This window comes from Euprymna scolopes, chromosome 2, assembly GCF_053919585.1.
Source record: "Euprymna scolopes isolate OS-2025 chromosome 2, ASM5391958v1, whole genome shotgun sequence".
In the NCBI taxonomy this organism is placed as follows: domain Eukaryota; kingdom Metazoa; phylum Mollusca; class Cephalopoda; order Sepiida; family Sepiolidae; genus Euprymna; species Euprymna scolopes.
In genome coordinates, this window is record NC_136483.1 from 142,107,240 (window position 1) to 142,130,241 (window position 23,002).

A 23,002-nucleotide genomic window follows, 5' to 3' on the forward strand; every position below is an offset into this window, starting at 1 on the left:
ATTGTCGGTTTTATAGACCGGGCCCTTCTGCTTGTGAAGATATAAAGCTTTTGACACGCACTTGTGATGTTTTGGTCATAATCAAACTGTTCCTTCTTTAATGGATTTCTTCAATTATTGCTTTTTGATATTTATCGGATGTATTCCAATGTAAAACATAAGGAAGAACACTCCCAGACGATATATATATATATATATATATATATATATATATATATATATATATATATGTTTTGTGGTTTCATTTTAAATTCTGAAAAAAACGACGTATAGAGACATATATTCGATTTAAGAATTTATTGCTTGACAAAGAAATATATAGAAGGGGTTACTTTAATTTCCTTAATCCATGGATTTTCAACAATGGCTCATATCATCAGAGGAAATGAAATGCAGTTAGCAAAATGTTCAGCTGCGAATGGACGCTATTTTGCTTTTCAGCACAATTATTGAAAATAGTTTTTGAGTGGTTGTGGATAATTATATGGAGAAAATTATACGAAAAGAGAAGTTGATACAACCTGGGCAGTCCATTATCGGAAGGAGTCCAATGTCATTCGGGGTTATAAATCCGGGTGGGCATAAAATAGGCCCATGGGAGAAAGTGATATTCCCATATAGCGAAAGCGTACTGCTACTTCTTGATATTTCTAAAAGTATACTGGGCAGTCTTATTCGTTGTTGCGTTGATTGTATGTTATTTTCTTTGGTCCAAATGCTTTCTCGGTATTGACAAAGTATATCCGAAATTGAGTGGATATACCATTCCATTGTAATTATCCCCATGAGTAATAGAATGTGAGCATTGAATTAAGTGTGCAATGGACCTCGGAATCAATAGTATAGTTATCAAAATACCAAAGATGGCAAAATAATCCAGGTGATGATATTCGGAATCTATATCAAAGTTCCGAACATAACATTTGACCTTGATCTTGAAACAGTGTGCAGCATCCCTAGGTCAGAGGCCATCATCATGCCAAGTTTGGGCATGATCGGTCCAGTGGTGAGGGATGTAGGTTGGTTGGTTGTTTTTATTTTACGGCATATCAACCCTTTTCAGGTTATTTAATGCCGAATCCCAAGATTTTGAAGAAAAATTTTTTAATAGAATATATTTGTTTTTTTCAAGTCGGTTTCTATTTAACCCATAGTTGGGACCCTAACAGGTACTACCACTCCGGGTCCGAGTGGATCTGGGAGCAATGGCAATTAAAGGGTGGCTCCACACTCCCCAAAGCCCACAAGCTGGGGCCTCACCACTGGATATAGTTTAAGGACCGAGGGATGTAGGAGAGTATATATACATAGGCTATGACCTTGACCTTAATCTTGAAAAATGGTGTGCACCATCCCTAGGTAGGGGACCATAATCATGCCAGGTTTGGTCATAATTGGTCCAGTGGTTTGGGCTATAGGAGAGTTGTACACACGAACACACATGAATAATACTCCTTTATATATATAGACATATATACAGGGTGAGTCAAAGGAAACAGATGTTTTTAGAACACTCCTTGCTCTCCTTGAGTAAGGGATAAGGAGTGAGGAAGGGTGTCTTTAAACCTTCTTAAGATCTCATTTAGTTTGTTGTTATTTGTTTATCTTTTACACTAGATTTTGTTTTAGTTAGTTATTCGCAAAGTTTTGATTTCCTTACAAAAAAAACATCCGTTTCTCGTGACTATGATTGGGTCTCAAGTAGTGATGGGATGATTCTAATATTTTTCCCCAATTCCAATACAATCACTGATTCTATACTAAATTCTAGATTCCAATACAATTACCGATTCCAATTCCGATTTTTTATAAATCTCTAAATTGATATTATAATCTATTATTAATTTCCATTATTATTTATTATTTATAATTAATGGTTCCCAGAAGTTTGTGAACTCCTATATTAGGTCTACTTAAGAGGTCAATGCTGTTCAGCATATGTGTTGTTTCTTTCAACCATGTTACTCGCAACCATGTGCCGGTTATACTAAGAATACTATTATAAATTACTTAAAACTTCTATCTTGCTGATCATGGCTGACAGAACAAGATATTTCTAGGAATACTGAATAGACTCCCGAGTTCAACATAAAGATTGCCGAATTTGATAAAACACATCTGAAGAAGTTGTGGGAATAACATCCAAGGTGAGAATGGTAGTTCAGATAATAGATAAAAAATATTATTCCGCACAAAAATCAATTTGAAAATCAACAGACTAAACCAGACAAAAGTTCCAAGTCATTGTTTTATTTTCAGTATTGTCTTTAAATATAATAAATAAGAATATCCGTAAACTGTTTTTTTTTTATAAATATATTTATTTACTTTATGAATTTTGTTTTCTCATTTATAAAAGTCATTTTAACAATTTGTTAATTTCTATTTTAATCATGTAAATTAGAGTAACACTAAAAAAAAAATGTTTTTTTACCCAAACCATTTATAATATAAATCTCACCTGTCTGTTTAAATGTATGTATGTATGTATGTATGTATGTATGTATGTATGTATGTATGTATCTGCCTAAAACTTTCGACAGAGGTGACGGATTTTCACAAGATCAGTATTGTTTTGAAGCTCGTTCCTTTGGACGACAAATATCGAAAAATTGGCCTAAAACAATAATTCTTTCATCCCCAACTGGGCACTTTTCTACAGGGAGGGGTCGCTTTTTGATCGTCTAGCCTTAATTTAAACCTATGCTACTTCCAGTTTGGCGATGGATGCAACAGCAAAGACGTCAGGTTATTTTTTTTTTTTTTTCACATTCTGTGCCTCCTTCGCAGTACAGGTTCGAGCCTGCCTGCCTACTACCACTTCTTTTTTTTTTTTTATCTCAACGCACACCTTCAAACACCCGGGCAATGCCGGGACCCCAAGCTAGCGTTTTATAAAATTCACTGTCTGTCACCAATTTTTTTCAAACTGTATCTCTCCAGATCAATATCATATGAAATAATCGATAGAAAATCGACTCTGTAATAATATATATGAAATCTGGATAAATTAAAATATCATATTTAAGCATATTTTATAACTGGACAACGCTTGGCGCCCCCACCCTTGCAAGCATCGAATATAAAAATGTTAATTGTTCAGTTGTACATGACAAAGATTCACACATGATATATTGCTGCAAGCATCTAATATATAATTTATAGCCACTTTTTAAATTTTATATATAGCAGGCATTTTGCTTAAATGTCATAAATTAGCAAAAATTAAAGTTATCTTTGTCCTTGAAAAGAGTAAATTCTTAGAGTGGACCAGATCCGGCTGTTAACAATAAGGATTCCTGAAAAGAAAAGGAAAAATGAAAAAAATAAATAAATAAAATGTAAAGCCACAAAAAAATATAAAAAACAAGTCATAAATAAAAAATAAATAAAATAAAAAATTAGAAATAAAATTTAAAAAATCACAAATAAAAATGATTAAAATAAAAAAGTTCCAAATAAAATAATTAAAATAAAATGTTACAAATAAAAAAATGATTAAAATAAATTTTTTTTTAAATAATTAAAATAAAATGTCACAAATAAAAAAATGAAAATAAATAGTTATAAATAAAAAGTTACAAATAAAATTAAAAAATCATAAATAAAATGATTAAATTAAAAAGCCACAAATAAAAGATAATTAAAATAAAAAGTCACAAATAAAACATTAAAATAAAACATCACGAATAAAAAATAAATAAAAGAAAAGTCACAAATAAAAAATAATTAAAATAAAGTCACAAACAAAAAATAAACAAAATAAAAGTCACAAATAAAAAATAATTAAAATATGAAGTCACAAATATTAAAAAAGAACAAATATTTAAATAAGCAGATATTTAAAATATTTTTCAATAAATATTAAAAATATTTAAAAAAATAAACAAAATAAAAGTCACAAATATTAAAATTACAAATAAATTTGTTAAAAATTCATTTAAAAAATAAAAACAAATAAACAAAAATTTTAAATGAAATGGAAATTACATTTTTTGTTCATCACAATCCAGGGATGTGAGAAGCCAATATAAAAAAGGATGAATTTGCCACTTCTCGTGCATGTGTAAAGGGAGGTAAGCACATTAAAACAACATTTTTTCCAAACAATTCAAATCAGTTCCAGTTTAAAATTAATAGAAATACACTGAGCGCACATATGGTGGTGGCAGTTGAACAGAAACTAATTTTTTACTCCGTGCATGAATCATCTGAAGTCTTAGCTTTCACAACAAAATTAACATATTCAGTTTTCAGAGAGAACTATTATCAGAGGGAAATGACGGCAAGGGAATGAAAGAGGAAAAGTGAAGAAAAAAAAGGAAAAAAGAAAGATAGATAAGCTTAGAGAGAGGGGAAAAAAGAGGGAAATAAAATTCGATGAAGCAGTGATTAAAATATAAGAAGCAATATAGCAATTTGACAGAAATAAGCTTTTCTTTATGAAAATAAAAATAAAAAAGGCAGATTCTGACCAAAAAAGCAACAAACTCACATCCACAGAAGGTTTTAGCAATTTAAGAAAAAAATCTGCTTTTTCTAGATTAAAAAAAGGGGGGGGGGATTCTGTTAAAAAGCACTCACTCACTAAAAATTCACGTCCTTAACAAACTTAAAAGTTTAAAGAAAACTAATCATAATATCAAAAGTTTATTATAAAATTTTGGTGTGGGGGACGGGGGGAGATTCTTCCATAGGAGGGGACCCATATCCACCGAAATGTTTCCGAGTTTGACCGGAAATAGCCGAACCATCGCCAAACAGTGTCAACATTAAATGAAACAACATGTTAATTTTTTCTGACTTAATGTTAGGGTCAATTATCCCCGCCTCCCCCATGTTACGAATGGGTTCAATAATTTTATACAAAATTAGTAAGTGAATCAACTTTATTTATTCTTTTATTTTGAGAATTTTTTCTCCAACTTTATTTTTAGGTGGGAATACTAAAAAAGTTTTAACCCCAATTTTATTTTACGTTCATATGCATTTTTTATTTTATTTTATTTTTTTTTTCAGTTTTAAAATCGTAAACTACTTTGACAATTTCCGGTGTTGTTTTCATAAATCCACCAGAAACAATCTGACTGATACAGGTCCCATCCTATAAAAGCATCATTTATTAATGAAACATTGCAATACGAATGTAGAATTTGACCAAAAATAAGAATTTATTATAAAAATAAAATAAATCTGCTACTTCATCTATGGATGAACAAAATGCCATAATGAGTATTTTCACCTTCCTTCAATCTGCACTAATTAAATGACACAAACGAGAATATATGTCTGTCTCTTTTTTTTTTTTTTTTCTCACTCATATCAATTCACTAACGTTGATTTTTATACTGAATTAATCTACAATGTCGCAATCATGTAGTTCTCTCATGCCTATGTGGTTGTTTTCTAGAAATGACAGTGCTATTTAAATATTGATTATAGTATTGTGTGCCTCAGTATAAAATGTGACCCGTTTATAGACTCATAAATTACAAACTAAGCAAAAATGACAGGAAAAGTTTGGATTTCATAAAAACTGAAAAGATAAACAATTAAAATAAGTATTTATTCAGTATTTCTTGCTGTAAAATTAAAATTTTAAAAAACTTGTTTTACATGTGCATCTCGTTATTGATAACATACTTGAAGCAATCAAATAAAGTTATCGATTTTCCTAACACACTTTTCCATCGTTATCTGCTGAGTTATGGTTACTTTGATTTCTGCAATTATTCAAAAAGAAATTTAAAAAAAAAAAAAGAAAGATAGAAATCTGATGAGTTTATGTGGTGACCAAGAATATGACAAATTACTTGGGACTAGCGTTGGGACAATTAATCAGAATTGGAATCAGGAATCGGAAAAATCGGAACTTTTTGGGGTATTGGAATTGGTATCAGAATCTGAAAAATTTGTGCCTATTATTTTATGCTAAGAACGATTCTTTTGTCTTTTTTTTATTTGATTTTGTTTAAAACAAGTTTTGTTTTATTTTGTTTAAAACAAAATCTTCCACTGTTGGTATTAATAATCAATATTTATTGATTTTAAACGACCAGTAAAACTAAAATCTATAGATCACCTTCTCACAAGTGTATTTTTACGTTTGAGATATTATTGCACATTTAGCAGGTGTTTTTATCGTAATCAGGAAAAAATATAACAACTTTATAGTGAAATATTTAGAGATTTATAAAAAATCGGAATTGGAATCGGTAATTGTATTGGAATCTAGAATTTAGTATAGAATCAGTGATTGTATTGGAATTGGGGAAAAATATTAGAATCATCCCATCACTACTTGAGACCCAATCATAGCTGATGAAACGAAAGCTATCTAGTATCACATAGATTAAATAAAAAGTACTGTTCGAAATTCTGTCCAGATTCACGAGTTTGATATAAAGATTCCAGAGTTCGACAAAATGCACCTGAAGAGATTACATTGACAAAAACGTTCTCTCATGACTATGTGGGTGTTTTCAAGATGCTGATGGCATACTTGAAGCTGTTGAACAAAATTGTCAATTTTCCTAACATACTCTTCAACGGATCAGCTGTGATGGCTACTTTGAGTTCTACAATTGTCTGTGAGTTAGTAAATACGATTTTTCAAAAAAAAAAAAAAAAAAAAAAAAACCTACCGGATCATGGCTAACAGATTGAGAGCCAACTAGTCTTGTGGATTAAATAAAGGGTCGCGTTGTTTAGAAATTCTGTACAGTGTGAACTAGTTAATTAAACTGAATTGAGCTTTAAAAGATAGTAGTAGTGTAATTTCGGCTTGAGATAAAATATGGTTTAAGTCTATGATAATAAAATATTTCTATCTGTTTTCTAACATTCTATTTCTGTTTTATTATATTTCTATAATATAAATCTCTGTCTGTTTAAATGTATGTATGCATGCATGTATGTATGTATATCTTGCAAAAACTTTCAACAGAAACAACGAATTTTCACAAGATCAATATCATTTTGAAGCTTGACCTTTCGGACAACAAATATCGAAAAATTGGCCAAAAACATTAATTCCTTTACTTTCAACTGGGCAATTTTCTACAGGAAGAGATCGCTTTTTCGCCGATATTTTCGAAAGTCATCGCCTCTTTTCGATTATCTAGCCTTAATTTAAACCTACGTCACTTCCAGTTTGACGATGGGCGCAACAGCTAACGCGTCATTTTTTTTTTTTCTTTTCACTTTCTTTTCCTTCTTCGTGGTACTTGTTCGAGCCTGCCTACTATGACTTTTTTTTCCTTTTGCGCTCGCAAGTTTCCTTTTTGTTTTGCTCAACCAACACCCTTACACACACCTCCACTTTCTTTTCCGCCTTCGCGTCACTACAACTACTTCCTACTACAACTTTAAAAAAAATCTTTTTTGCTCAACACACACCTTCAAACACCCGGGCAACGCCGGGCACCCAGGCTAGTATACATTAGAAAACAGAATTAAAAAAGCAGAAAAATACTTGAAATACACCAGATTAAAGAAACAAGAAAATCAAATCTCACCACAAGATGATGGAACTTATCGGTGACAATTTTCTCAAAGAATTCCTGCTCTTTCTTATAAATCTGAGAACTTGTTCCCTTCAGTTGAATCTTCTTTTCCAAATTCTCCAAAACAAGATCTGAAAATCGTTTCCCTGTATCACCTTTCACGTTTCCATGACTGGATTCTATACTTGACTTTCGATCCAACCGTTCAAATTTACTTGCCTGCAAAAGGTCTTCGTGCAACTGAAAGAAATTAAGGAATTGAAAAAATAATGGTTTGGCATAATATAAAAACCAGTTCATATGTCAGATATCTAAGACAAATGGAGATATAAGAATCTATTGTGAATTTGGAAGCCATATACATGAGGGCATCCTAAGTGGGGAGTTGTGCAGCAAAAGATGCTTGTTCACATTACGTTTAAATTTCTGCATGTTGGTATAGATACAGAAAATAGGGAGCAAGGAGAAAATTCTAAAGACAAGTAGTTTGAGGAAAGAAAGCAAAAAGCCCTTCTGTCACAGAGCGTGAATGCACGTATGGCAGTTGTATACAAATGACCGAGCTGAGTGTAAGGTGACATTATGGTAAAAAAGAAGGAAAAAGATTATAAAAAAAAAGAATGTGTGACCAGACCGGGGATCATGTCAGAGAAGGGAATGGAATTCAAAAGGTGTTTGAGACACGTGGCTCACAAACAGAATCACATCAGAGAAGTGAGCGGTATTTGAAAGGTAGTGTAAGATCACATCAGAGAAAGGCCATAGATAGATATGTTACATATGGTGGCTGAGGGTAACAGGAATGGTGGCTTTATACAGATATAGGATACTAACAGATGTTAGAAGTTTTTTAGCACAGTAGTGGGAGCCCACTTTCCTTGCAGCAACCTTAGCAGTATCTTCTATGTATTTGTTCAAATTCATGTTACCAGCATAAGGAGCTTGAATGTTGAACTTTCAGGTAGGGTGCTATTAGCCGTGGCAATTGGTGGTTGAAAATGTTTCTTATAATTGTTAATGGAAAAGAGCTCTATCTTAGGAGTATTAAATACTAGCGGGGGTACCCGGCGTTGCCCGAGTGTTTGTTTCCGGGACGGGGGGGGGGTTAAAAAATGTTATGGTAGGTAAGTAGGAAGGATCAAACCCGGAGTCATGAGTAAAAGTAGGAAAATAAAGTGTGAAAAAAAAAACATCTGCAACGTTAACAGTTCGGCCACCAAGAAAAGTCCATTCCAGTTGTTTAGGAAAAAAAAAAAAAAAAAAAACGACTACGGTAGGTCGGCGCGAACGTGAAAATATAATGTGAATTGTCCAGCACGCTAACCACTACGCCACAGAACACTGCAGCTTAGTTTAGTGATTTTAAATAACTTCACATGAAAGAACTACGAAGCCAAACCAGTGTTCTCTTCTCAACTGTTCCTTGTGAACGATCCCCAAACGGTGTTAAGTGGTGGCAGGGGGAGGAGGAATTTATTAGAGAGAAAATATTTTACCACTTCCATTGATCTTAACCGATTTTGGCCGTGACTTCTCAGCAGAAAAAGTATAGAAATCTAAGATTATCGAGGAATTTGAGAAATAATAAGCCTATAACACACCTCAGATATTGTTCTGCCGTTTGTGCATATTATATTTGCATAAAATATCTTGATTTTTAATCCTATTAAGGTCAAAATCCGACGGGAAAAAATGAGTTCATTTTATTTATATAGATAAAATAGAGAAGAGATTACCATCCATTTATAGATGCACTCAACTAGACTACAGGATTCATTCATTGCCTTGGATATGTACATGTTCGTTTGATCCTCATGTCAAGAATAGAGCATGCTATCATCATTTCAGACACAATTGCATCCAGGAGGTCATTTATAAAGATTAGGAATAATAAAGGTTCAAGGATTGGCCCGTGGGGTACACCTGCATTAATGTTGTATTGTTTGGATGTATGGCCATTAAGGACAACCTGGACATTTTTTTAAAGTTAGTAATGACCTAATTATGTTAATTATTTATCAAGTAATAATATAGAAATTAATTTTCATGAGAAAGCCTTCATGTTGGACCTTGCCAAAAGCTTTGGATATATCAAATATATATATATATATATATATATATATGAGCAAACAGTTAATAAAATATGTTAAAAAACACTTTGAAATGAGTTAAAAACATATTTAATCTGAAAAGGAAACACTAGATAAATGGATAGTCCTTAATCCGCAGAGTTTTGAAGAAATACTTTCCTTCTCATCAGAGGGTAGGAATTAGCAAAATGCGGGATTGGATTTTGCATGCAGAAGTATTTGATGAAACAACAAGTAAGTCAAAGATCTTACTTGAAAACAAAAAAAGTGAAGCAGAGGGAATATAGTGAAGAAAAAGGTGATTACACATGAATGTCGAAACTCCGCGGATTAAGGACTATCCATTTTTCTAGTGTTTCCTTTTCAGATTAAATATGTTTTTAACTCATTTCAAAGTGTTTTTAACATATTTTATTAACTGTTTGCTCATATTATAAGCTCTATTTCCTATTTCGTTTTATCGAGCTTTTACATCTGGCTGAGATAATTTTATAAATATTAATGCTTTAATATTTATAATATACTTTAATTTTACCATCTTGGATCATTTTGGTAAATTTAATTGTAATTTTTATTTTATTTTATTTTATTTTATATATCATATATATTATCAGTTGAATTAAGTCGGTCGATTTAGCTCTTATGCATAGATCATCATGTAATGATTAGATCACTCTGACTGACGTAAAAAAAAACATTTAAAAATAAAATGTTTTAAATATCAATGTTATTTCACGCGGTTAACAGTAGCAGAATGGATACGGTCTTTGTTAATGAAGCCAGGCATGGCTTCTGTCGTAAGGTTCAAATCTATTGACTGGTGTTAATCATGTCACCCTGCATTGAAGATTCCCAAAAAGATGAAACACTAGTGTCTGTAGGTATTTAATTATTATTATTATTATTATAGTAAATAATTATATATATATATATTACCACCTTAGCTTTAACTGCCTTATCCAGTATATGGTATATGAATTTAGAGATGACCGTTAAAGATAATCGCAGTTGAACGAGCGTGTCTAAATTCATACTGATGGTTAGAAAGTGGTTTAACATTAGCTAGGTGGCAGACTAATGTTAGATTGATTTAAGCGAAGAGTGGGAGGAGATTGACAGGATGATAATTAAGCGGGTCAGTTCTTTCACCAAAATTTTTGAACCACAGATACAATTTTCCAGCTATCAGAGAAGCAAGATTCGGCAGGGCACTTGCTGTAAAGTTTGGAGAAAACAGAATATTTCCTTAGCAGGAAGCAGGTCCACATGCCTTAAAGATATCAAGGTTATTTTTTGATATTTCTAACATGGGGAAGTCTTATGATCAGATCATCAAGTGTGGTTTTTGTCTTCAATGGGAACTTTGGGAGGGAATGATTTGTGGAGTCTAAGGTGGAGTTTAAAGTGAACCACTAGACAAGTAGTTAAGTCTTATCAGCTGCCATGCAAACAATACGGTGGATCATTGATTGTGCATTAATCACCGCACTATTATGAAGTTCCCAAAAATTGTGAGTTCCAAATTTCTGCAGCTCAATGCATTTTCAGGTCATTTCATTATACCTTTTCTTAATTGTGGCTATTATACTATTACAATAATTTTTTTTTGATGCCATATATTTCTGTCTATTTGTAATTTACTTATGGCAGTTATATTCGTATGATGTTTGCTGTCTATAAAAAAATGGCAGCGGCATAGGTTGAAGTAAACCATTGGCGAGAGTGAGACTTGCTATAGAATTTCCGCATTGGGACATATGTTTCTATGTTTGCTTTGACCCATTAAAATATCTCATTTGTGCACTGACCAGTTTTAAAAAAAGTGTATTTAATGGGGCGTCTCTGATGCGATCTGATGAATCAATCAGCCTGTTTGTAATATCTCGGCATTGTGAGTAACAGCTGTTCAAGGTTTAAGGTGGTATCAACCTATTACCACAAGGTGATCAGCGTTTCTTGGTGTAGTGAATTCATCACGTAAGCCAGTAGTCAAAAACAGATCAAAAAGTAAGGCTTGCTGATCCTTATGACCTGGGAGGTGGGTCGTGAAGGTGAGAGTCTGTGAAAAGGAGTGTGTAATAAAGAAAGTATACATGTTGATACCAGCTGCATCCGTATGGTTTAAGAATCCAAGCCAATTATGATGGTGATCATCAAAATCACAAAATTCATGTATTAACTAATGTTTGGTTGTTTTTGTTTTACGGCATATCAACCTTTTTCAGGTTATTTAATGCCGAATCTAGGCAAAATGAAATAGAACACTAAAAGACTTACCGGCATCAATGGTACTTCTTCCTGAATGAAATGGCCATCCCATAATGACACCAAAAGACTGCTTTTATTCTTCAAGCAAAAAAAAAAAACAAAAAAAAACTGTAAGTAAAATAAATAAGTGAAACTTAAGAATAATCACACAACCTCTAAAAGTGCTAACCTTGTTTGTGAATTTTGGAGATGAGAACGGATTATTTGGATTATTCGGACTATTGTTCCCATCTTGAGTATTATTCGTACAACTAAGGTTCAATCCTCAGTGCGGCCGACATTCAAAATACAATTGCGAATTGCTGACAGACCAAAAGCATACTACCCCCATGGATTTTATAAAAGGTTCCATTTAAAATTCTGTGCAGATTCCCGAGTTCAAGAGAAAGATATCAGAGTTCGACAAGATACACTTGAAGAAGGTTGGAGGTTACATCAACTGAAACGTTGTGCGAATAACACTCAAAATCAACCATGCTAACCTTATTCTTCTGTATCATTTGCAGCAACACCGAAGAAGCTGATTCCTCTGATAATCGTTGCAGAGTTTCAACAGAAGGTTTGCCAGGCACTAATGGGACATGATGGCAACCAGTTTCAACAGCATTTCTTGAAAAAAAAAACAAATTGAAATTAAATCAACGTTTAGTAGGAGTTATCAAAAACACAAAAAGATATTTTTTTTTTTTTAAATATTATTGCAGGAAAATCTTGTATAAATGTTTTAGAATATGTTTCATAATTTTACTTCTTTTACTATTTTTATAAAAGAAACTAGTTCTACCTACCCGGCGTTACACGGAATGCAATGGAGGCGTTTTATTTTTTAATCCTTATTTCTTCGCATATTTTTTAAACTTATATAAAAAAAGAAATGAAATTTTAGTTGAAAAGAAGGCAACTCCTCTTTTTATTTTCTTCAATTAAAAATGAGTTATTCTTTTTGCTGATTTTTATTATTATTAAAAAAAAATTTTTTTCAATCATAATAGACTGAGAAATATTTATTAATTGATACCTATCATTAAAATTTTACAAAAATTGGAGGTATTTGAATTTTCGGTACTTATGCATCTATGTTACTGCGCTATTTTTTTAACTGTATTTTTAAGCTAAATTCAATTTTAACGATATTTTTGTTTAGTAAATTGTTAAGTGAAAGTACAGAATAGTTACAAAACACCTTCCTCTCCCCATGTTGAGAATGGTTTTGTAAATGATGTTATTATTTCAACGCAGTAACAAGTATCGAATTTTCACAAAGAGCTCCCACCTCCTTTATATAAAACTAAATTAAACTAAGTATAGCCTACATTTGAACCTCTTACACCTAGTAGATATATTCCAAAATTTATAATTATTGGTTAATTAGTTTAGGAGTGAATCCTGTAATACCACATAATCACATTGACACGCCAGATTCCGTTAGATCACCGAAGTTAAGCAACATTGAACCTGGTCAGTACTAAAATGGGTGACCATTTGTGAATTCCAGATGCTGTGTGTGCTCTCTGCTTATCTCGGCATTGTTTTCAGTCGTCTTGGACCTTTCCTTGCCACTGGACTCAAGCAGTGCCGATTCAGGAAATGTGTGGTTGGAATTATGCAACCTTTGCTTTATAATTACACGTACAGCTACCCTTACTGGGGGTATCCATTGTCTCTTGAGACTGAACGGAGGTATTAATTGAATCCTATACGTACAAACATACATACATAACTTTATATAGATAGAGATATCAACTGAAATGTGATTTAATGGTATCAGATATAGGAACATGCCTATAACTTAATAATGACTTATAGTAGAAGAATTACAGTTTCAGAATTTCTATTCTAAGACACAATGGTTAAAATTGTGTAATACCAACTTCTAACTGCCATGGAATTTAATAGTCCAAGGTCAAAGATAAAAGCACTCACTTGTCAAACAAATTAAGAGCTGTCCAAGCAATAACTGCGTCGTCACTGAATTCAAGATCTGACCCTTCAGGTGAACAAATAATACCAGGTTGCTTGTGATCTGTGCTTGGATGATAAGCAACTTTGATACCTATTAACTGAAGTACAAGGCAAGCGTTCTCATCGTAGGGTGGATGTAGCAACTGAAACAAACAACAAACACATAATCTGATTATACAGGGTGGAACCATAAATTTGTCGCCCTAAAAAAAAAACAATACAGCTTTATTTTAAAACTTTTATTGAAAAAATCAATTCAGGTTCCTTGATTATATAGTAGAGCTCTGACATATATTCAATGTAGCCACCTTCAGCCTCAATCGCTGAATCTGGAACTAGGAGCATGACTTTTCCACAAGTGCCGGCAAGGAGTTCAGCGAATACTCGGTGGATGAATGCGATCAGGTTGACTTGGGTACTGTGTGAACTCATGTTGGTAATATTCTCGATATATGACCAAATGAAGTAGTCTAGTGGGTTCAGGTAGGGGGAGGAGGGAGAGGCCAGTGAGAGAAAGGTACAAAGTCATAGCACTTCTGAAATCTGGATTTCTTTGGACTTGTGGGCCAGCACTGAGTCCTGCTGCCACACCCAGGGTCTGCTAGCGGCCACCTGATTTCACCAGGGGATCATCACACTCTTCAGCACATTCAGGTACACTTTGGTGTTGACTTTCAAGATGACTTTGAAGATTTAAGGTGGCATAATGTGGCCCTCACTTGAAACCACACCCAACACCATAACCGTGGCTAGAAACTTTGTTTTCATCATCCTGGCCACGTCACTGTTAATCGTGGCAATTCAGCGATGCATTTTGAGGGTGCTGGCAATGGTCCAGTTGTCATAACTTGAATTGGTAGAGAGCATAAGTGGTACAGTTGTGCATCTCCGATCTCACTCATTGAACATTGTGTCACTGTCAGACATGATAGAAGACTCCTATCGCTCTCGAGATTTGTACACAACTGGCCAACTCATAGATGGTCTGCAACAAATAAAACCAGTTTTCATCAAATGGAAATGGAAGCACTTCGTCTTTTTTAGGGCGACAATTTTATTGTTCCACCCTGTCTAAATGTTGTGAACCTGGAAAGTCCACAAAGGAAAATACAAACACGGAGATGAGTTATCAAAGGTAAAATATATTGAAACAAAAAACAGCATTTACAAATAGCAACCGTCGCAGTAAGTTTCGCCAAGATGGCAGACTACGAAAATACACTGACCACCCCGAGAGTCATACCTCTCGGTTTATTTCTACAGTTAGTTTGGTTTGGTTTGGTTGTTTTTTTTTACGGCATATCAACCCTTTTCGGGTTATCTAATGCCGAATAGTTACTTTGGAAACGGCATTCATGTTGCATTCAGTTATTTTGCAGAAGGTTTTTATTCTTCAAGTTTTTTGTATTTTCAATTGTGAGTTTGTAGTGTTTGGTTTGGTTGCTTTATAGTGAATGTTATCGTTTTTCTTCCCTCACCTACAGAACATGAATGAGTTTTGCAATGGGAGAGAGAAAAAAGGTTACAGTATTAATGTCTGGTACATTTTAAGTTAGGAAACCAGTCAGGAAGTAGGGGAGATAGAAAGAGAAATGGGAAAGAGGTGGGGTTGCGGAACATAATTAAGTTTTGCAAAAAGAAATAGAAAAATAAAAAGCCGTCAATGTTAGGAGCATTTTGTTTCAGGAAGCCAATATCTTCAGACAACCTGATCTGGTAGCACCAGTCTATTGTTAGGAAGAGTTCATTATTAGTGCATGGGTGAATCTCCACTACAATAAAGATGACTGCCCCTTGAATTCTTCACTCCACTTGATGGTTCCACTTTTGTATTCCTTTTTGAGAAGGGGAAGTTCACTCTCGAAATCATCAAAGATGTTACACAATCCCGGATATTTTTTATTAATATTTAGCAGCAAGTTTAGAAAATTACTAAAAATAACTCACATCAGAGAGTGTCCAATATCTTTACAAGTCTACAATTCACCCATGCATTGAGTATTGTTGCCATATCTGGGTTGGTGCATGTACCATTAGTCTCTCACTCTTTGACAGGGTTCAAAAATAAGTCTCAAATCTAATAAGTCCAGCACTACTGGCTAATAATTGTAATGTTGCATTCCTGTACTTGTTTTACAAGTACTTTAATGGAATATGCTCTGATGAACTCATAACACATGCTCCCCGTAATCTGACAAGCAGCAAGGTCTCACCTCTTCACTGTTGAGTTCTCTAGATGCCTTCTACTCTAATAGTTTCTTCCTTCAGATTGCTGGATTTGAGAATTCCCTCCCTGTTTCCTGCTTCCCTGAGTGTACCAACCTGCAGAAATTTAAATGTACTGTGAACAAACATCTCGCTGCTCAACTTCCCACAGACTCCTGTTAAACATGATTCCAAATAGTAGTTCCTTAAATGGCAACATGCCTTGTTTGGGGTATAAAAATTTAAAAAAACAAGTCTCATATTTACGGATTTGATATGTAAAATATCTTTTGAAAAATAAAAAGATTTTGTGAAGATTCATAATCTAAATACTTGTTTGTTTTTGCTCATACTTTCTTTTACCATTCCGATTTTCATGCATTTCTATCAGCCTTCATAAATATCCCATTACTATTTATCAACAATGCTTCAAGTAAACTACCTTCCTCTTTTATATTTTCAAAAATTTTATTTTAGAGATTACATGTGATTGAGAAAATCTTGAATTTGCAGAATTAGTATTTGGTCCAGCCATTTTTTTTTTTTTTTTTTTTCCATTTTTCTTAAACTTTTTCTTCTAGGGGATGGGACATCCAACCAGATGTCTGACATTTACCCCTATTTTAGTGAGTCCAACCAAGAGATCTTTTCAGGATTCTAGCCGTCCCTTTCAGTGCAATCGTTTGTATTTCACTTGCACTTGGTTCACCGGGTATGCTTGCTATGTACTTTTTAAAGTTCTTTTTCATAAGCCCAGTTGCTCCTATGATGACTGGTATAATTGAAACGTCTTTTAATTTCCAATTTCGTTTCATATCATACATAAGTCCTTGATACTTTGTTATCTTTTCCCTCTCAACTCTGTTAAACCCTGTATCATTGGGTACACTGACCTCTATTACGGTCGCTTGGAGAAAGAAATGCTGTGGGAAGTTGTCAAAATATAAGAGTCTTTATACATGCATATGGGTGTTTTTATGTAGTTTCTTTTTTTCTGCTGTTTTTAGTCGCTTCTTCTCGTCATCACTGTTCCATTTAGTAGTTGCTATACAAATTTTTCATGGATAAAGAGAACCCAAATTCACTGAGTTTTCTTTAAGGTTTTATTCGAAGAGAATGGACTCTGGAGAGAGAGAGAAAATGTTATCTTAACTTTTTTTTTTTTTTACCTTTTTACTTAACTTTTGTTAACTTGCAACAAGCACAATAGCAAGAGTTAATTTTCGCGGCTCGAGATTTGAAATCCATTTTCTCCCTGGCTTGTCCAATCACAAGCCAGCTCTCAGTCACGTGACCGAGTACATAAAACCTGAAACAAGCAACGCTCCTCCTCTTTCTCCTTGGCTTCAGCTGGCAGCAGACATTCGCTTGGGCCTTTGGACTCAGGTCTAATGTGAGTAAAACAAGCTAACATGGTTATGGTCAAAACTTGCTTCCACGTGTGTTTCACACACACGTACTCTTTCCTACCACGAGACACTAACCTTTTGTCCTGTCTCTACTATTGGACACACGCTCCTACAAACGTAAACACATTAAACACTGTTCTCTCTCTCTTTCAACAGGCCTGCCCTATATCTAACTGTCGGATATTTAATCTACGTCCCCACATCAGAAACTCTTTTCACGACTACTATAAATACAAGCACGAACACTGAACTCTCCTACTAACTCGTTTCTCTCAGGTATACGCTACTAACGAAGATAACAAATAAAGTTGTATATTAATATAGAATGAAACTCCATTTTGTTGTCCCTTATTATTCTATACTTTCTAACTGAGTGAAATGAGTGATGTAAGCGGACAGACATCAAAAGTTCATGACAATAGTACACACATGGCAAGAGAGACACACACATAAACTTCTGGAGGCGCAATGAAACACACACATACACACACACACTTACACACACACGCACACACACACACACACACATCTAGAAGCCTATACCATTTCCACATTTTCTAACACATGAATGCATGCAGGTTCAGCCAAAACAAGTACACAACTTCTTACAAACAAAACAACTCTTTTGTGATCAGAGTTCTAGGTGGTCCACCTTCTCACCCTTTGAGAAGGGCTTAGTTTCTCAATTGTTCGGGCAGCTCCATTGGCATTCCCTGATTAGGAATGCCAACGGGACTGCCCAGATAGTTTTTGTTCATCCAGAAGGCTTTCTGGGTTAGGGCATCAGCTTTTCAAATCCCACTTTCCTGGATTGTGTCTAATTTTCCTGCATAATCACATTGCCACACGGGTTTTCATTAGATCCAAAGCTAAACAATGTTGAGTTTGGTCAGTACCAGATGGGTGATCATTTAGGAATATCAGGTGCTGTATGTAGGGGGACATTGACACCTCCCTGTAAGAACTGCAAAAACCTAACGTCGTCATTTTCCCTGATGGGATATACAAGCAACTAGAAACTGATTGTGAATTTGATATTCCCATGAAACTTCCACCTTTAGACGAAACTGGTTCAACCCACCTAGGGTGACTGTCGCTTTGGTAAACTATAGTGGAAAGAAGATAAATAAAAACTTTTCTTTGACTAGAACGTTCTTGAGACTTTGAATATTTTACAAAGTTTTCATCATTCGTTGTGTTAACAATGTTAATAAGTGAAGCATCCATGGTTCCCTGTGAGTGCACAGTGAACGAGGCATAAGAAAATGACTAAGTTCAGCAACCCCCCCCCATTTAGCCCCAAAAGTCCCCAGGGTACATCAAATCCTGGTGAAAATGAAAAAACGGACAAACGGTGCAGTTTTAAGCCTTAACATATGTAAATTTGAGTTCTGCACCATGCAAAAAAAGAAATGACTAAGTCCATCATTTGCGCCCCCCCATTTAGCCCCAAAAGTCCCCAAGGCCTTAACATATTTAAATTTGAGTTCAGCACGATACAAAACTGCTAAATAGACATACACAGAAAATTTTGAACAAATATGATAAAATAGTCCCAAAAATGGAGTGTTTTTATTAACCCTAAAAGAGCCCTTTGGGCACACCCAAGAGTTATCGTGAAGTATAGACAAACAAAATTATATAGAAATCAGTCAGTTATAATTTTTCAGGGAGTTTTATAAACATCCAAGGCATCATTTTTTTAATAAGCACAAAAGTGTCAATTTTAGCCATTTTAACCTGAAAGGCATCCCTAGGGGCGCAACCAGATTTTCCCCGGAAAATCTGTTCTGTTACTTTTTACTCATATCATGTTTAATGTTTGTGTAAAATTTCAAAAAATTCCAAGGTGTAGTTATTGAGAAAAGTGCGGACAGATGAACGGACGAATGGACAAGGGTGAATTTACAGGTCCACCCTCCTTTTGTCGGGGGACAAATGAGAATGGATTATTTTGTATGGACAGACTTTTCCATTTTTTCTTTTGATAATGTTTAGAATGCTCAACATTCTTACCTTGTCTTCATTCTGCCAAACAGGGCTTTTTAATTGGCTTTCATAGTCATGTTTCAACGTGATAAATTTCTCTTCAGTTTCTCCAGCTTGTATGAGACCAGACTTCTGTTGACTGGAGTGGATCTGACCAAAACACTGCACATATAGATCTTCACCTATAAAAAAATAACAAACAAACAAACATGTATTATTTAGATTGTTCGGATGACTATTCCCATCTTGGATGCTATTCTCACAAGATTTTGTTCACTGTAATTCACAACATTCTTGAGATGCCTCTTGCCAAATTTAAGTTCGACAAGATACACCAAAACATTTTAAGAATAACATTAAAAATGAGAACAATACCCCAAAGAATCCAATGATCAATCCTCATCTAAAAAATTCCAGAACATAAAAACAAACATCTATTATTCGGACTACTGTTCTCATCTTGAATGTTATTCTCACAACTTTTCAATCGATGTAACCTCTGACCTTCTTCAAGTTTATCCTGTCATATGCAGAAATCATTCTGTCGAACTCGAGAATTTGCACAGAATTTCAAATAGAACTCTTTATTTAATCCATGGGAGTAAGATGCCCTCATTCCGTCAATCGTAACTGAGTATAAGTTTTAAGTCATTCACAATTGTATTCTCAGTATTGCTTGCACTGAGGATTGAACCTTAAACCTCCAGAAGAGTGTCATTTAGAACTTTATTTTTACTTAGTACATTATCTATCACGTCTGGCGTCACAGATAAAGTACTAATAGTAATGATAATATATTTTTTAAAAACTATTTACAACATTGCTCAGCTAAAAATAAATGGAAAAAAATAATCTTTTTTAATTTCATAAGAAACTTCAAATAAAACATGGCGAGATTAAAAACATACTAGTTAATAATTTAATAATAACAAATTATAAAAAAGAAAATGGCCACAATGCGTAAGGCAAAAAAATGACATGAAAGTTTGTTTTATTTAATTTTAATCGTTATACATTTTGTAAATTCATCTTAGTTTATTTTTAATTTTTAATTTTTAATCTCTTCATAGGCGTGTTGGGTTGGTACAGGATCGGTTTTGATTCTAGCTGATGGCAGCTAAATACTTTTTTTTTATGTTTGAAATCAGTATTCTATAATAATATATACGAAATCTGAACAAATTAAAATATCATATTTTGGCATATTGTATGGCCAGGCGACCCCCCCCCATATATATATATATATATATATATATATATATATATATATATATATATATATATATATATATATATGAGCAAACAGTTAATAAAACATGTTAAAAACACTTTGAAATGAGTTAAAAACATATTTAATCTGAAAAGGAAACACTAGATAAGTGGATAGTCCTTAATTCGCGGAGTTTCGAAGAAATACTTTCCTTCTCATCAGAGGGTAGGAATTAGCAAAATGTGGGATCGGATTTTGCATACAAAAATATTTGATGAAACAACAAGTAAGTCAAAGACCTTACTTGATAACAAAAATAGTGAAGCAGAGGGAATATGGTGAAGAAAAAGGTGATTACACATGAATGGATAGTCTGGTGGAAGATAAATAATCCAGTGACGGTAAAATCCAAATATATAACTTCAAGAAAGTTAATTGAATTTCCATTTGCACAAGTAAAATCCAAGGAAATCCCGTAATTGGAAGAAAATGGTCCATAATAATCCAAAGGCAGAAATCCATGGAATAATTCACAAAAATGTGTACAAGGAAAAAGTAAAAAATTCCAATAATATTAATAAAAGAAAAAGATATGCTTTTCACTCTACTGCTGAAACATAATATTTTTATATATATATGTGTGTGTGTGTGTGTGTGTGTGTGTGTGTGTGTGTGTGTGTGTGTGTGTGTGCATGTATAAAAATATATATTTGTGTATATATTTTTTAAATTGACCAAAACTATTTGCAAGGTAAAAGCTCAATGACTGTAAATATTTAACAACAGAGCACATATAAGTATACAATGGCTTACTAAATTTCAGTGGCCAAGTGTTTATTAATTTTTTCTTACCAAAATTAAAACCATTCAATGCAACTTGACGGTCGTTTTGTGCATAAATTGGAATAAATATGTAATTACCAGGATTTTTCATCTGAACAGCTCATCAGAAGACCAAGGATCACTTTTAGAGAAAAAACATCCAAGTAAAAATAGACAAAAAAGTATTTGACATATATTTTACATAAAAATGTTTTCTTTGTCTATTTTTGCTCTAGCTTTTTATTGTTTGCTTACTTCTTGTGTGCGTGTGTGTGTGTGTGAGTATAAATTAATATATATATATATATATATATATATATATATATGGCTCATTCCATGTCAAATCGACAGACGGAAAAACCATGTGTGACACGGATTTTTTTCAAATTTGCTACACTTATAAATCTCCATGAAAGGAATTGAATGACACTTGTTAAACATCTCAAGGTCAAGGGGTTCCTGAGATATGACCTTGGCCTTTTACAAAAATGTGAATTTTTATGAAGAAGTGACCAACTTTATAAGACGATATTTCTGTTGTTTATGGGCCTACAAAGTTCATTCATATATCATTTTAAAGTACTTGGATAGATCTATAATTTTATCTGGGAATATATTTTTTTCAAAGTCAAATTAAAAAAGTTGACCTTGATCTTAACTTTTAACCTGATTTATCCCAAAAACCGTTCTTTCAATTTCTTTTAAATTTTTACATAAGTTTTGTCTATCTTATGACAGTATATATTCCAAATTTCATGATGGGCTTTTCAGTAGAACTATCATTACAAGCGTTTTAAAGAAGTGAGCAAATTCAAAATAGCGGAACCTAGTACCTACGACTTCATATAAAACATTTTGATATATCCCAACATGGTCAAGTTTGATATCTTTGTGTTATGGCGAGATGAGCAATTCACCGCCGGAACTTTTTATCGAAAGAACGTTATCACCGGTCACCGGTTGTCAGAGCCTTCCCTGGGCGGGAACACTTAAAAACGTAACATGCTGTCTCTGTAAATATTCTCAATAAACTTCTCTAATTCTTTATTAACTTCAGAACCTCTTTATCCATTTATTTTCCTTGTGGAATACCTTTCTTGAATATCCTTTTATTACGGCAACCCACCGCAGGATATATCAACTGGCGATGAAGATGAGATACGAACTGTAAATTCATCTAAAAAAAATTTTTAAAAAACACGTGGTAACCGTGAACATTCTGAAAATTGTTGTTCACAAAGTTCACTTTTAATTGAAGAAAAAGCTTCTGAAAAAGCGAAAGACTGATGTCTGCCACAAATTTACACAAGTAAAAAATAATTTTTATATTATTGACGCGTTAAACTCCGTTTTTCTCTTTTTAAACTCCCAAAGAGTTGACGTTATATAACGTGTGTGTGTGTGTGTGTGTGTGTGTGTGTAAATTGTGACTTTCTTCATGAGAGATGTTTTTACGTGTTTTTTGTATTTGGTTAATACGATAAAAATACAAAAATGAACAATACTGAGGAATCTGTGTTTATTTAATAAAGAAAATTTTTT

The 23,002-nt window shown here is 33.5% G+C and overlaps 1 protein-coding gene across 2 annotated transcripts in view; it reads right to left on the reverse strand.

Moving 5' to 3' along the window:
• Nucleotides 1-282: 282 nt before the first annotated feature.
• Nucleotides 283-23,002, reverse strand: part of LOC145296822 (uncharacterized) — a 141,288-nt gene continuing 118,568 nt past the window's right edge. For both annotated transcript variants that reach the window (XM_080142934.1, XM_080142925.1), the window contains 6 exons: nt 19,456-19,610; nt 13,787-13,968; nt 12,346-12,472; nt 11,873-11,941; nt 7,518-7,745; nt 283-3,299 (listed from right to left, as the gene is read on the reverse strand). In XM_080142934.1, the coding sequence (XP_079999060.1) occupies nt 3,261-3,299; nt 7,518-7,745; nt 11,873-11,941; nt 12,346-12,472; nt 13,787-13,968; nt 19,456-19,610 (800 nt within the window). In that variant the 3' untranslated portion in view covers nt 283-3,260. The remainder of the gene's footprint in view (nt 3,300-7,517; nt 7,746-11,872; nt 11,942-12,345; nt 12,473-13,786; nt 13,969-19,455; nt 19,611-23,002) is intronic.